General features: G+C 40.3%; 2 protein-coding genes across 2 annotated transcripts in view; one reads left to right on the top strand and one right to left on the bottom strand.

Annotated features, from left to right (window-relative positions):
* HAGHL (hydroxyacylglutathione hydrolase like) overlaps positions 1-1,513 on the top strand; it is a 29,919-nt gene extending 28,406 nt beyond the window's left edge. Inside the window, exon 9 of the mRNA XM_044657510.1 lies at positions 932-1,513. Within this exon, the coding sequence (XP_044513445.1) occupies positions 932-1,097 (166 nt within the window). The 3' untranslated portion in view covers positions 1,098-1,513. The remainder of the gene's footprint in view (positions 1-931) is intronic.
* An 838-nt stretch (positions 1,514-2,351) lies between these two features.
* CIAO3 (cytosolic iron-sulfur assembly component 3) overlaps positions 2,352-16,248 on the bottom strand; it is a 36,340-nt gene continuing 22,443 nt past the window's right edge. The window contains exons 8-11 of the mRNA XM_044657500.1: positions 15,614-15,686; positions 6,550-6,687; positions 4,615-4,772; positions 2,352-4,083 (exon numbers count right to left, since the gene is read on the bottom strand). Of these exons, the coding sequence (XP_044513435.1) occupies positions 3,845-4,083; positions 4,615-4,772; positions 6,550-6,687; positions 15,614-15,686 (608 nt within the window). The 3' untranslated portion in view covers positions 2,352-3,844. The remainder of the gene's footprint in view (positions 4,084-4,614; positions 4,773-6,549; positions 6,688-15,613; positions 15,687-16,248) is intronic.

Here is a 16,248-nt window from a genome sequence, read left to right as displayed (position 1 = left end):
TTTCTCTCTCTCTCTCTCTCTCTCTCTCTCTCTCTCTCTCTCTCTCTCTCTCTCTTTCTTTCTTTCTTTCTTTAAATTAGGCTCATAGATAGGGGGAAGAAATGGCATTTCACCCTTATCTACCAGACAAGTTTGCTCGAATTTCAGGAAGATATATATTTGACCAAACTGTATGCTATTCTTATGAATAAGAGATATAGATTAGAAGCTAGTACATTTAAGTGACTTCAGAACTGGCTGAATGATAAGTCCAAAAAGTAGCCATTAGTTTTTCAACATCAACTTGGAGGGAGGTGTCTAGTGGAGTGCCCCAGGGATCTCTCTTTGGCCCTGTACTGTTGAACATTTTTATCACTGACTTCAGATAGTGGCATAGGCAACATGCATAAGTATGAGCCCTGCAGAAGATACAAAGCTGCGCTGGACAGTTAGATAAATGACAGAATCAGGCTCCAAAAGCATCCTGATAAACTATGACAGGGGTCAGACTATGACAGGATATTCCCGCTGTGGTCTACCACCTGTTTTTTTTTTCTTCCTGAAAGAGCTAAGAATGGCTTTTTACATCAGTAAATAGTTTTATTACATTAAAAAAAAATGTAAAAACCATCCTTAGCCCAGGGATCTGTGAGACTTGGTTAGATAATGGGTGTCACTTTGGGTCTGGATCTTCTTGGTGGCTGGATCATCTGTGAGTCCAACGGTGGTTATCTCAAAATGGAAGAAACTACTGAATTCTTAGTAAGCCCTGCTTCTCTCCCCTGCCACTCACCCTGATCTTTGTGGGTAATCCTGGTTTATCAGAGGTGTTAGGAATGTGGGTTGTGTTTTGTTCACAGTGCACAATTTTGTTTAACACTTTTGGATTCCTGATTGGATTAGTTTCTACCTCTAACATTCTTACAGAACTAAAACTACCTTTTAATTGTAGGGAAGAATCTATCCAGAAATTCACTGGGAAAAAGGATCCAGTAGAGGTCATGAAAGTTCTACATAAGGAAAACGACAACTTCAAAAAACCTGTGGAACCACTGGACCCCCGTGCAGTCCTTGCACTAGAATGGGGCCTCTTGGGCTCTTTAGTGCAAAAGAAATAAAGCTAGTGAAACCAGCACTTGTGAATTGGGCCCACCTCACCTGACATTTGGCGACACTACAGCTGGGAAGGACTCCTAGAGTCTTCTGTACACTTGCTTGTTTTAAATTAATCCTTCAGAGAGCTTCTCCTAGGCTTACTTTGGCCTACTGCTAATAAGATTTTGGGGATGAATCTTCAATTTCTTTGGGAGATGGTTTCAATCTCTGAGTGATTTTTTTATAGTTGGCTAACCTGTGATTTTAATCTGATTTGGCCTTATTTCAAAGGGTTAAGAGCCCTATAGCTGCAGTAAGAGACCTGGTTTTGAGGCCTGGCTCCATCCCTTACTGGCTGTTTGACGTTGGGCAAGTCATTCCACTTCAGTTTCATCTGTAAAATTAGGGACTGAATTAAATGCTTTCTGAAATCTCTATAGCCCCAAGTTCTGCTAATTTATCACTTTTCTTTCTTCCTCTCTTCTTTCTATCTTGAGCTGGGACACCCTATCTAACCCAGACTAGAAGAGCAGTAGCCAGCCATTGGTCCAATTCCAAAACTGAGGGAACACGGAAGAGTTAACCTGCTGTTTTCCATCCTGGGCTGGTTTTGCCCCTCCTTTGGCAGCCTGGTGGCCTTCTTTTCCTGGGAGCTCAACCTATTGGTGCCAGTCTTAATATAGAGCCCTGATTGGCCTAAGCTCTCCTGCAGCCCAGAACTTCTCAACTCAAATGATGTACCAGCCCTAGGGACAATGAATGTGCACCATCATGCTCAACTGCTGCCATTTTTTCCCTAAAAGGTATTAAAATTTAGTCTTAATCATGGGCTATATAACCTTTCCTTCTTATATCACTATTGCACCTGCATTGCCTACTACTGCAACTGCATATGTAAAGAAAGTCTGTGGAAATAAAACATTTTGGAAAATGGAATATAGAAGCCAAGTTGATTTTAAAAAGCTGCTTAATAGAACTGAGAGCTCCCAGCCATTTGTTTTCATGTTACTGGGCAGAACCTATTTATTTTTAGGAATGGTGGTTTTTTTTCCCAATAAAGCTCAGAAAAGGCTTTATTTGAAGAAATGTCAGAGGGAGGAACTTATCCTTTAGAAGCACTGAGTGGATTTCTCATAGCTAACAAAAAAAAAAAACCACAAATGTGTAATTTAGTTATACCTGCTATATAGAATAGAAGCTACAGTTTAGAGGACTTCACATTAATGTATGTTTGGGTCAGACCCTTCTCAATGAAACAAGAGGCTTACACAAGAAAATGGAAAAAAAGCTGGGGGCCGATTTTTAATGTTCATTAAGTCAATATGCAGATTTTAGAACATAATTACATATGAGGAAAAAAGATTCTAATGACTATATGTCACTGTAGATTGTAAAAAATAAATACTATGTTTTACCTGAGACAGCAGCACACAGATGAATTCTTAAGGCATCTGAGTTGGTTAGATGCTTGACACGTTGAACCTAAGTACCTGAATATGCCATTTGTTCTCATACCAGGTGGTTTTCAGTTTTATCATTTGACCAACAGAATGACTTTAATCCAATATTCTACAACATGACTGAAGACACCAAGGAATTAGGGCTAGATTCTTGTCAAGACCACCTCAGTTGTTTCTGGTACTTTCATTTCTCCTGATTCATAGATATCAGGAAATGACTTATGATTCACATTTTGATTTACATTAAGATCTGGGGGGTCAGTCAGTAATTATTTTTTAAAAATGATGCTAGCACCATTGAATCATTAGAAAATCTCAGAACACTTGTGCAAAAATAAAGAGACAAACACCCAAGGAGATCGAGGAAACTACCTTGGTCTCTTAGATCCTGGTGACAGACACCCGAGTCACATAATACATGGAAGTGTTTACAGAATCACTTTAGATCCTGGTGACAGACACCCGAGTCACATAATACATGGAAGTGTTTACAAAATCACTTATATGAAGACTAGACTGAATAGTTGTTGGGGAAAGTCTAGAGCAGTGATGGTGAACTTTTTAGAGACGGAGTGCTGTGCTGCCCCCTTCCTTCCCCAGCAAGGGAGGGAGGAAGTGCTCCCACTGGGCTGCTGGGCAGAGGGGCAGGTAATGAGAGGTGTGTGTGTGGAGAGGAGAGCGGCCTGAGCACTCTGTTCCCCTCCAACCTAGCTCGTCTCCAATCCCACCACGAAGGATCACCATCACAGACTCAACAGGCTGCTATCTGTGCCATTCCCTAATGCAGCATGTGACAACCCCCCCCCACACCCCCTTACCCCAGACAGGAGGGAAGCACTGCCATTGGAGGCCGGGCAGAGGGATGGGTGACTCGGGCATGTGGGGAGGGTGAGGGGAGCAGCTCCACCTGAGTCCCCCTGGCTTTCTAGTAATGATCTCTGGTGTGTGACAGCATGCATTGGTGTGTGTGTCCTCTCTGGCACATGTGCCATAGGTTCACCATCACGAGTCTAGAATACTGAAACTCCAGGGCAGATAAAATGTCATGTAAAAATGTCTTCTGTCCCATCCAACTAGAAACCCCCTTCACCTGGTTTCTACTTTTATCTGACAGCCCCCTAGTCTCAATATGGCTCCAATACTTGATCGAGGCGATGCCTGGCAGTTTGTTTTTCTTAGCAAGTAGGGGGAATGATGGCTTTATTAGGATTTCTTCTGCTGGGGCCAAGCTCAGTCAACTTCAGCAGCCTTTGATTTTCACAGTGTTATTACTCATTCAGCAGAAACTGTATGCTGGACACATAGCCTCTCTACCACTTAATGTTAAATCCAGTGCTCATCTTCTCTACAGCATGATATTGTGTATGCAATGTTTTCCCAGCTTCTTCAGAGTCTTCCCCTTTAAGCCACTGTTCATATAATTCCTTAATTTCTGAACTTGAATCAGGCACGACAATCCTAACCATCTCATATAGTTTTTCAACTTGCTGGAGAAGATCCTTACTGGATATAGCTTCTGCTTTGATCTGACCACCGCCATTTAAACAGCCTGAGTGCAAAAGAAAAGTTCATGAATTTGGAGTGAGAGATCCAACTTTAAAGACAATAGAGGAAAAGTTAATCAAAACTAGAAAGGTATGAGCTTGATGCTACAAAGTGAAATAAAGATAAAATGGGGAGAAAGAAAGGGAAATAAAATGACAAAATGATCAGGGACTGATTTAGAATAGCCACTACTCTACTCCCTCACTTCTTCCAATCCCCAAAAGAACAAGACATGGAAAAAAGGCCTCAATTCTGTTCTGGGATTCTGAAAGGGCCACGATGGACACCATCACCTTGTTGAACACTCCAAGAAGTAGGATCTGCAGCACTTTGCTGCTGCCCCCTCCTGGTCACTGTGAAAAGCGCAGCCTTACCAACTAAAGTCAGAATGCACTTGTTCCCTCCCCTGCCCCACCTTACCCAAAGTTAATTTCTGCAAATTTATACAATTGTATAATAAAGAATTCATTAGGTCTTAGAAGGGCCAGCCCAGTTGCTATGGGATCCAGTTAGACACAAAATGTGATCTTTTTACCTGATGGGCAGGCCATGACTTCTACGTAGTGATACGGAGACTTTCCTCTTTTGAGTTTCTGCACTAAGTTCTGAATGTTTCTAAATCCATATGCCAATGCAAAGTGAAGCAGAACAGTGCCATCTTTTTCAAGAGTCACTTCTTGGAAATCTTTGTTTCTGAGATGAGAGAGGAGAAAATATCAAAGTAAGAAAATCTGTGATCAATGACATTACACGTCAGGCAGATTTATTAGGTAATTAGGCAACTTGTGGCTCTTCAGACAGAGTGCCAACTCTAAGGGCCACCAGGACGGTACCCGATAACATTTACTGCTCTGTGCCCTCAGCAGATGGGAAGTGATTAGAATTAGATAGGGTAAAAAATTGGACCCAGGAAGGAATGGTAACAGAATAGTTGGCTGATGCAGAAGGATTAGCTCTCTGTACCAGAGAAGAAGGCACCAAAGTAATCGTCAAGAGTCCTCGTCCCTGCTCTTGGCAGTTGGCTGTGACAAAGTGCAAAGTGAACCCTGAAGAAAAGAGAGAGGGGCTTGTCACACAGGCTGATTTCAGTGAAGTCAGAGGAGGACGCCAATCTGGGCTGCTACCCTCTATCACTAACCTCCTGGGAAATGCAGGCTGTTTTTATTGTCTCCATTTCATTTCTTGTCACTTGGCTCTCAGTCCCTTGCAATATGGTTTTTGACCTCACTGAATTGAAACTCTCCTACTCAAGACCTCTAATCTGATGTCTCTTCTCAATCCTGATTCTCAGCATTTTACGCCTGCTGACCACCCTTCCTGGGGAGCCTCCTGGGTTTTTGAGCCACCGCTCTCTTTTGGTTCTACTCATCTCTCTTAATCACTTCACACACTTGGAAGTCCTTCAAGGTTCTGACCTCTTTTCTCTCTCTGGATGACCTCATTGGCTGCTCACTTATCTCTATGTAAATGACTCCCAAATCTATACAGCCAATCCTGGTCTCTTTCTTGAACTTCAGGACTTGTCACCAACTGCCCAGAGGACATTTCAGACTGAATGTACTCCAGGCAACTTAAACTCAACAAGTTCAAAAAACTCAATCTTTTCCCCCAACCCCATCCATCTTCTAAACTTCCCTATCTTGGAGAGCACTATTAGTCACCCAGGTTCATAACTCTGGGAGTCATCTCTGATTTTTCTCTCCTGCCCATCCTAAAAATTTAATCATCTGTCAAACTTTGCTGAGGCTACCATCTAATCAAGGTCTTCATTACTGCCTCTTCCTTCCCTTTCCAATCCAACCTCCATTTAACTACCAAAATTTTATTAACCAGAGTGCAGGTTGGATTATGGCAGCCCCATCCATCCCATTATTCAATCAACTCTAGTGGTTTTCTCAGACCTCTAGAATCAAATGCAAACTACTTCATTAGCCTTATGTAAAGCCATTCACAACCTGGCTTTAACTTATCCTTCCTACCTTATCATATATGACTTTTATGTACTCTCAGCCAAACCGACTTCAGAATTTGCTCTATTTCACACATAACACCCACTCTTCCATTTCTGTAAGACTGCTTTCCATGTCTGGAGCGAATTTCTTCCTGAACTGCACCCTCTCAGAATCTCTATTTTCCTTCAAAGCTCAGTTAAATTCCACCTCCTCCATGAGGACTTTCCTGATTTCTCTTTGTTTCCTGTATCTCCCCACTAAACTACCTTATTTAGTTTGCATTCATGTATGTGTGTGTATGTATAAGCTTACATCCATCCTCTTACAGTTTTAGGTCCTTGAGGACAGGTAGTATTTGCATTTATATTTTTAGGACATAGCACAGTGCTTGGCATACAGGCGGGGCTTAACAAATGCTTGTTTAGGGACTAACTGTTGCCAGACAGTTCACATATTCAGTTATCTGGGGTGATCACATTCCAAATCCTCTTTTCTGCACAGTAGTTGAAAAGTCTTACTTTAAGGGTTTGTAGGTGATTTCATCCACTTGCATTCCAAAGAGTTCTTGGGCTGCGTGTCGAAATATATGCTCTAAATAACCACCAGAACCTCCTCCATGGTGGCCAAGGAGCTCCCCTCCAGAAACACTGCTAAACCTGGGGAGAGAGGATGGCAGAGATCACAACCAGCTTGAGAAGAAATTCATCTCCAGTAACAAGGAAAAGGTTTTTCTCATTGATCTGCTGCTCCCTGCCTTCCAGAATGGCTCCTATGGCCCTGCGCTTCTGATCCTGCAGGATCTCCGAGGCAGACAGGTCCGGTGTTTATGGAAGGCCTCACCATGGGCCCACTTGCTGACAATGGAATTTCTGCCCCAGCAAAAGGGAACATGTGGCATAAAGGACAATCACAAATGGTAGCAGTAAATTTTTAGGGAAATTCATTACGAGACATACTGGAAGCTCAAAAGCCTTTTTGTGTCTAATGTACTGGGTGAACAAATACACTGCACTTTAATACCAAGATCCGGGAATGGCTCAGTCGGATCATTACCCTTTTATCACATTATGCAGGGAGATGGGCACATGTGTACTGGTGCAGGAAATGAAGTGGGGCTCTCCCTTGGTTCATCATGTTACATGCAGGCCATTCGACTTCAGCAGCCCACTGAGGCCTATGGGACAAGGCTCACTGCACCCAGTACTGCTGTGCTTGGATACAAAATCAACACAGCTCCATTCCCGTACCAAATCATGCACGAATACGTTTCTATGTATTCTGGCCCACTTGCCTGCGGAATGAGATAAAAAAGTACAACGAGTCTGTGCTGAAGGTGCCAAATGGAATGCTTTGTTTTCTGACTCCCTGGTAATGACCAAGGGCCTCTGATATTAGATTCTAAATGCCTGTGAAAATGAAAGTATTAGGTTGGCCCCAGGAGAGCGCAGAGAAAATGAACCTGGCTCCCTTCTTTGCACAGGTAGGAGATTATGGGTGTGGAATACTGCATATACTGTTAGACATGACGGAGTTCTTGGTCAGATTTAATGAGCTGTTTTTCCCTTTTTTATTCTTCATCACAAAGGATGGCTGGCTGGAGAGGGGCATATTCAGAAACTGATCTAAAAATGAAAGATACTAGTAAGCATTTTTTAAAGTCAGATTATAACAGAATAAAGGCTTGTAGTGGCTCACGATATCAAGCAAGGAACAATGAGCCTAGATTTAATTGAATTGATTGATCCCATGAGCATCTTTAGAAGAATGTGAGCTGGTGAAAAATGGTTGTATTCTGGTAGTTTTGGTGTTTATTTGTAAAACTGAAAAAGTGCTTTGAGTGGCCATCTATGTGTGAATTCATCATTTGACAACAGCTGGCACTGATGTAAGATGTGCAAAACACTGTCCTCATGTTATTAATCTTCAGTCTTGTCTGACTCTTTGTGACTCCATTTGGGGTTTTCCTGGCAAAGATACTGTAGTGGCTTGTCATTTTCTCCAGTTCACTTTACACTGGAGGAACCAAGGCAAACAGGGTTAAAGTGACTTGCCCAGAACCACACAGGTAGTAAGTAGCTGAGGCTGGATTTGAATTTATGAAGGTATGCTGCCTTGCATGCCCATCCTAAAGCAGGCAGTGCAAGAATGATCTTTGACAGATGAAGTAACTGAGGCTCAGAGATGCTACATGTTTTTCCTGGGTCAACAGATAGTTGGTGTCTAGTGCTGAGAACTGGATCTTTTGGTTCTATCTACTTCCCCACTATCTACCAATTCCAGGCTGCCTCTCATGAGAGGCCAAAGCCCTGAAATCACCTACAACTTGTTCCTTGTCCTTTAATCAATTTTAGACTATATTAAGAACAAATTCTTGCTAGAGACATGTCAAGTCAATTCCATGCTTCTCAGTCACATGAATATAATTTCAGTTCATTCCTTTACAGGTATGCTAGCCTCTATTTAGGGCTTAGACCTGCACAGCAGAAACAACAAATTCAGTGTGGAATAGAACAATGGATTTGTATAGAAGGTTAATAAGAAAGCTGGCACTGAGGAAATAGCTGGGCAGAAACCAAGGCTGCCCTTCAACTCGGTCAGCATGGAGGCTTCTATGCTAGAAGCAAAAGCTATAGTATTCTGCAGATTAACATCTTCATTTGGGAAGAACTACGAAGAGCAACACTGTGCCTGGGAATCTGCTTCAAAGCTTCTATTTTTAACTTCCTTGCTCTTGTTTACAGGAACTGAGATTCATTAGTAAATGCTTCAGTGTGTTCAGCATCACGTCCTGCTGGTCTCTACCAGGAGAGCTACCAGTAACCTCATCAGGGAACCCAAGCAGACTTAGCTAGAGTCACACCAAGATCAGAGGTTCTGACACCAGGAGCCCAATACCCTAACTAAACTGAAGTGCCATGTTCTCTTTTTCCATCTATGAAAATAATCCCAAGGAAAAGCAGGCACTGGGAGCTGTCTGAGAAGATGTGTCTCAGCTTGTTGAAAGGCCAAAGGAAAAGCATTGAATGGGACGTGCTGCACATTTGAATGGACTCCAAAGTCAAATACAACAGTTATGCCTGCATTTGCTATGACTAGAGCTTAGTAAATGCTTACTGGTCCATTGATTTGGGGGTTATCTATAGTTTGATATTAACCATTATTTCAGTGGATCTGTGTCCTCATGAGAATGTTTGATACAATAGTGCAGATTACAGTCCATTCACATCTACTCATCTTGTACACACTCTTACCTATGTGACCCCTTAAATTCATAGTATAATCCTTGGTTCCACTCATCATGGCTGAGGCCTTCCTCTAGATTTCCTAACATAGGATGGATACCAACAGGGTACCCAGGCACATCTCCTGTTCTTTGTCAATTTTTTTCTGTCTGATGACATCCTTTATGCTGTCTCCCAAACAATTCTTCATTTTTAATATATTGTAACCTACTTATATTCACCACGTGTCTCCCCATTCTCAACTTTAATTCTCTGGAGATATTGCATTTCACAGTTCACAGCCATATGGCATTACCTAAGAATATTAATATTAAAAGGATAAATCTGTTTCAGGTTGGAAGCACTAGGAGCACTTGAACAATTAATTTTTTTTTCCTAATTAAATTTTAAATTTTAATTTTTTAAATTAATTAGAATATTTTTCCATGGTTACAAGATTTATGTTGTTTCTCTCTACTTGTCCCTCTCTCCTCCCAGAGCTAAGTAGTTCCACTGAGTTATACATATATCACTGTTCAAAACCTATTTCCATATTATTCATATTTGTAATAGTTCTTCTGAAGTCAAAACACTAGGCATATATGCATCAGATCACATAATCAATCATATGTTTTACTTCTGCATTTCTACTCGCATAGTTCTTTCTCTGGATGAGGACTTTCTCATAAGTCCCTTGAGATTGTCCTGGGTCTTTGCATTGCTACTAGTAAAGAAGTCAATTACATTTGATTATGCCACAGTATATCAGTCTCTGTGTACAATGTTCTTCTGGTTCAGGTCATTTTGCTCTGCATCGATTCCTGGAGGTCTTTCCAGTTCCCATAGAAATCCTCTAGTTCAATATTCTTTACACCACAATGGAAATCCATCACCATTAAATACCACAATTTGTTCAGTCATTCCCCAATCGAGCAACAACCCCTCATTTTCCAATTTTTACCACTATAAAAAGCATGGTGCAATAAGTACTTTTGTAAAAGTACAATTAATTTTTAAAAGGCAACTCAATCCTTTTTCTTTTTCCTAATCCATTCTAGATCAAGCTTATCTGCAGCATGTTTGAGGCATATGTACTGGTGGATCACCTTTATCTCAAATTATCACAAATTATCACAAATCAGAAACATTTTTCACCTACTTGTATTTTTCTGGGGGATTAGGTGGAAGGCTTTTGAATAATCAGATTTCATTTAGGAAGCTGCGTAAGATAAGGGTCTTAATGAAAATGCACCATGTTTTCTGTAGGGCTTTATCATTTGGACTCGAGAACCCTTAAATGAATGTCAAATATGGTTGGCAAGCATAAGATTTTATTTGCTTTGCCTGATATTAATAAGGGTTGAACAAAATTATTTTTGTTGCTTTATCTTTTACAAAGTCTAGTATTACTTTGACATAAATGGAATATACTTTATTGAAGGAAAGCCTTCAAGGTGGTGTTTTGCTCTGCCAAATAAAATTTTTTATACTCAACAATAAATTTAGTGAGATCTTGTCTTCTCTTACCTTTCATTCAACTCTGCTACAAATATATGACTACTAAAAATCATGAAAGTTTGTTGATTCTTTTCTCAAACTTTCAAGTTTTTGACATATAGATGTATATGAAGATTATTCTCACAAAAATTTTATTAGTAAGGAAAAGTAAAGTCAGCACATGGATTAGTAGTTATTGACGATCTTTCAGTTGCCTTTAAAAAAATAATAAGATCAAAAGTTTGGTATCTTCCCCTGTTTCATAACTAGAGAATCAATCCTGATGTCCTCAAAATTGTCTCATCTACTCATGGAACTCCTCTGTATATACCTAGTCCAGTACAAGAGCTCTTACCATTTTTATTTCCTTCAGTATCATTTTTACTTCCTTAAGTAGCTAATATGTGGTGGCAGTTATTTGTTAATGGTTAAAAAAATCCTTCAGGTCCTCATTTTTATGTAATTATTGTCTTCTTACCAGTTTCATTCTTAAATGCTAGCAAGCTCTTAGGTCTCTGGCAAAACTCTTTGTAATCTTGTTTTTCTCTGTCATTGCTTCTTGTTGTTTATGAAGGACACAATGGCCTACAATCTTCCTTTGGAAGATTTGACAATGAATTTACATTCTGAACTGGGGTTGCCCTTGGCTGCCCATGTGTCTGCCTGGCAACAAAATCAACTGTTTGCTGGCTGGGACAATTTTCAGGTTCTTCTGTATATAAATACATTGAAGAAGGTCTGTTGACCAGAGCTGTTCTTTTATACATTTCCTATTTTTCAGTGTCAACAGCTTATTTCAGTAGGTTTGCTGCCTTAATTACAGAACATATTTTCTTCTCATCTTTATTCTTTAATTTTTGTATTGATTTTTATCTTTACAAGTCAGAGGTTTGATTATATCAGATTGACTGATATGATAACTAAACTGACTAATCAATGACAGTTGATTTAGGAATGACTTCTACATCAGTATTGGGTTTTTTTCTTAATACATCAAGATATAATTGGTTTCTTTTTTTTGTGATATATTTTTATTACTCAACACGTCTAGTGTCTTCTTAATCCATTCTTTAAGAAAACATCCATAATATAGGTGTGAGGCCTCTGTGTAGCCTTGAAGTCTTTGTTTTTTTCTTTCTATTCCTGATCTATATTTTCCAATATATTTTTTGCCATCCTCGCCCATACTTACCTTTGTGCATTGAAAACTGGATTGAGTTTCAAATCCTAGTGTTGTTACTAGCAATGTGACAATCAGTAATCAAGTTAATGCAGATTTAACTTGGAGGGTCTAATATCAAATTCCCTGTAGAATTTTTCTATCTCCTCACATGACAGATATAGGCCTACAGGTTGCAGTTATTTTTATGGTATTCTTTTTTTTGGTATAATTAATTATACTTTAATATTTATTTTAAAAATGTTGAATTTCAAATTCTCTCCTTCCCTCTCCCCCTCCCCACCAACTGAGAAGGTAAACAATATATAAATTATCTATGTGAAGTCATGCAAAGTATATTTCTATACTAGCCACGCTACCAAAAAAAATAAAATAAATGAAAAAGGCCTGCTTTAAGTGGCACTCAGAGTTTATCAGTTCTCTCTCTCTGGATGTAGATAGCATTTTACTTGGTGGACTACAGCATTTTTTTTTAAGACCCCTACCTTCTCTTTTAGAGTCAATACTGTATATCAGTTCCAAGGTAGAAGAGTGGTAAGGGCTAGGAAATGGGGGGTCAAGTGACTTGCCCAGGGTCACACAGCTGGGAAGTGTCTGAGGTCTGATTTGAACCCAGGACCTCCTGTCTCTAGGTCTGGCTCTCAATCCACTGAGCTACCCAGCTGCCCCCGTCTTATTTCATTTATAGTGAGCATCATATTCAGACTAGGAAGAGTGAGTCCTGCCAGTAGTAGATTCACTTGTTAGTCGTAGGTTATAAACCTCACATTTAGCTACCTAAATGTCACATGCATATGCGTGACCCTTAGCAATCCCTGCTCTCTTTTCTGGCACTGGCTGTCTTTGCAGAAGCAGGATAGGATAGAGCTGTGAGGGATCTCTACCTGGATAACTGGCTGTCTTGTTTTTTTCTTTGTTTCCAAGGTTGTCAGAGACAGAGAATTCATCACCAGGTGGCCAATCTATTGGTGATGAACCTGGCCTTCATGCAGTGGACATTTATTTTTAGTCTCTCCATCACTCAGCTGCGATGGCCTTTGGGAATCCAGGGTCTCCTCTACTCCACAAGGAAGCATTGATATTACTAGGTTATAATACTATAAGCTCACATTTCTAGAGTGTATGATTACCATTACAGAATGCTTTCCTCACAACTACCTTGGGAGACAGCTATTTATTATGACAACAGGTATACAGCACTTTATGAGTTAAACAGTACTTTACCTATATCATCTCCTTTGATCCTCATAGCAGTCACAGCAAAACTAGCAATATTCCCAACTTTACAGATGAGGAAACCATGATTCATTGGTGAAGTGACTTATTTAAGGTCATGAATCTAGTAAATATTAGAGATAGGACCTGAACCAGGTCTTCTGGGCTCCACAAGTCTTTCCACTGTTCTTTCCTTTATCATAATGAGAAATAAGGGATTATATGGCCTAAGAACCCTTTCCTCCCTCCAAAAGAAAAGAAAAGAAAAAAAAATGTAATTAGGCATTCACCTTATTAGTGTGCAGATATTTTTGACTTTGAAAATATCTAGGCTGGTTATTTCACTCCGATGCCAAGTCATAGCCCTGCCTCCTCTTCATGTGGACAAAGTTTTAAAAGACAAAGTGAATCTTAGTGATTCAGGCTAAAATGCATCTCCTAGGTAGAATTTTGCAAGCCCAAGGACACTTTGATAAGAATATTTTAAAACAGGTTATACTGGGTTACTTTTCTTTCTCCTTAATATAGAATCTATATTCATAAAAGACTTAAAACCCTCAACAAATCCACAATTAATTCTTTAAATGGTGCACTGAGATCAAATTAACTCTACTTCATCAGTCCTGAATTTAGCAGGTCAGAGAGGAACCTTAAGAGGTCATTGAGGGGGCAGCTGGGTAGCTCAGTAGATTGAGAGCTAGGCCCAGAGTTGGGAGGTCCTGGGTTCAAATCTGGCCTTAGACACGTCCTTAGGCAAGTCACTTGACCTCCATTGCTTAGCCCTTACTGCTCTTCTGCCTTGGAACCAATACTTAGTATTGATTCTAAGACAGAAGGTGAAGGTTTAAAAAAAAGAAAAAAAAAAAGAGGTCATTCAGGAAAGGCTGCCTCCTCACACAGATGAGGCAACTGAGGCCCAGGGAGAGGAAGACTTGCTGAAGGTAGAGGGAGGAAGAGAATCCGGATCTTTGGGCCCCAGTCTAGGCAGCTCTGTGTGCTACTTCTGAATGCACATGGACACAGAGATGAGTCCAAATTCGACTCTGACTGTGGTCCCAAACTATCTGGTATCACTGATTAAATAGGGCAGAAGGCTACCAAGCCATTTTCTGCAGACTTAAAAAGAAATGGGCTCAGTCAAATGTAGTACATTTACAGCTGATACTAATTTAGAGCAGCAAAAACATGTAATTTAGAAGTTGTTCAAAGTCTTTTGAGCCCCATCTCTGTTTGTATGGATGGCATCCAGCCAATGGTGCTGCTTTTTACTTTAAGCATTTGAATCATTGTTCATCTGTTCATCTGTTTTTCACATTTGAGAGCTCTTGCTTTTATTAAATTGAAAACAAATGATACACACAAAGGGGCAAGCTAGAATGACCCCAGATGACTTTACTGGTGTATTTGGGATTCATATACCCTCTGGAAATGACTGACCAAAAAAATGGCTCGGGCTGGGGGGCTGGGTGGATCAGTGGATTGAGATTCAGGCCAAGAGATGGGAGGTCCTGGGTTCAAATCTGGCCTCAGACACTGTCTAGTTTTGTGACCCTGGGCAAGTCACTTAACCCTCACTGCCTAGCTCTTACCACTCTATATTGGAACCAATATATAGTAATGATTCTAAGATGGAAGGTAAGGTTTAAAAAATAAAGTAAAATAAATGGCCACGAAGGGGAAAAAAGATTGCTATTTATCACTGCATAATCTGTTCCAGAGAATTAAAGGTCTGGATAAAAAAGTAGACTCGCATTTCTTACAACTTTCCCATCATTAGTTAATGGTCCTGGGGTCACAAATAAATTTACCTAATATATGTAGAGATACTGAGGAAAACTGGATGCTGGACAGAGGAATAGCTGTATAGAAATAAAGGACAGGAAAGGCACAGAAGCCAGAGTAATAGTCTGGGGATTCTATTTTGTCCTCTCAGAACACTGGATTAATCAATTAATCAATTAGTATTTGCCGAATGCCTGCTATGTGCGAGGTCCTGTGCTAGGTGCAAGGGCTGCAAGTAAAAGAATGAGGCGATCTCTATTTGAAAGGGACTTAAGTTTTATGGCAGCAAATGTCTATTGATCAAGAAGAAAACTGGCCCAGGAATCCGGAGAACTGGTTCAGTTTTGGTTTTGCCACTAACTGGCTGAATGACCTTGATTTTGCTTTCTTTCTCTATCAAATAGGAGGGCTGGACTTCAAAGGTCCTTCTTAACCCACCATTCTAGAAAGCCACACTCATGTCAAAGAATGGCCACTGCCAAAGCTCACTTCAACTTTTGATTCACTCTGCTTTGGACAATTAGCCACTCTCCACACATTGCACCATAACAGCTCCTAGATCCCAACACATCCTAACAGTGAGTGGGAGCACTCAAGGATGTTTCTGATGCTTGCTCTGCTCCCCTCTGGCAGATATAAATGAAGACTCTGCCTTAGCAAACAGGCAACAAAAATACTTGTGCTTACTCAGCATCCAAAGGGGCTGGATCCACATCTGACAAAGAGACTCCTTCTTGTTCCAGCAGCCTTAATATTTCCCCTAGAAAAGAACATGCATAGAATCTTTTTTACTTGGAATGCTGATAAAAATTCTGAGTCATCTAGGTGAAAAAATTTCACAGACATTAAAAAACAAATAACTGTTAGGGGATATGGGGCCATTGAACAAGCCTGACATAATTAAAAGGACCAAAAGCCTAGGTTTAGTTAAAGCTATGAGAGCTCAGTACAGATAGTGACATTCTTATGGCTCAGTTCCTACAAGACCCCAGACCTGGGACCCCAAGAAGTCATTAAATCCTTTCCCTGATAAACTAGATGCGCCTCTATCGGACTTTAAAAGTCTTCCAGAGGATATCCACAGCTTCCTCTGGTAACCCGATGCTTTAGTTAACAAACCTGAAGGCTTTTTTCTTTCTATTATCCTGTCACTGACACCTCTACTTAGCTCCATTATTATTACAGAAATAAAACTGTAGGTTTAGGCCTGCACCTTTAAAACCCTTCCAGGTGTAGTATAAGTCCATTTCTTCCTGTTTTGTTCTCAGTAGAAACTGAGAACAGCTGATCAGGAATGGCTGCTCTATTAGGACCAAGCAGCA

Source organism: Gracilinanus agilis, chromosome 1 (assembly GCF_016433145.1).
Source record: "Gracilinanus agilis isolate LMUSP501 chromosome 1, AgileGrace, whole genome shotgun sequence".
Classification (NCBI taxonomy): Eukaryota; Metazoa; Chordata; class Mammalia; order Didelphimorphia; family Didelphidae; genus Gracilinanus; species Gracilinanus agilis.
The sequence above is the reverse complement of the archived record's forward strand: the minus strand, read 5'-3'. Positions and strand labels throughout refer to the sequence as shown.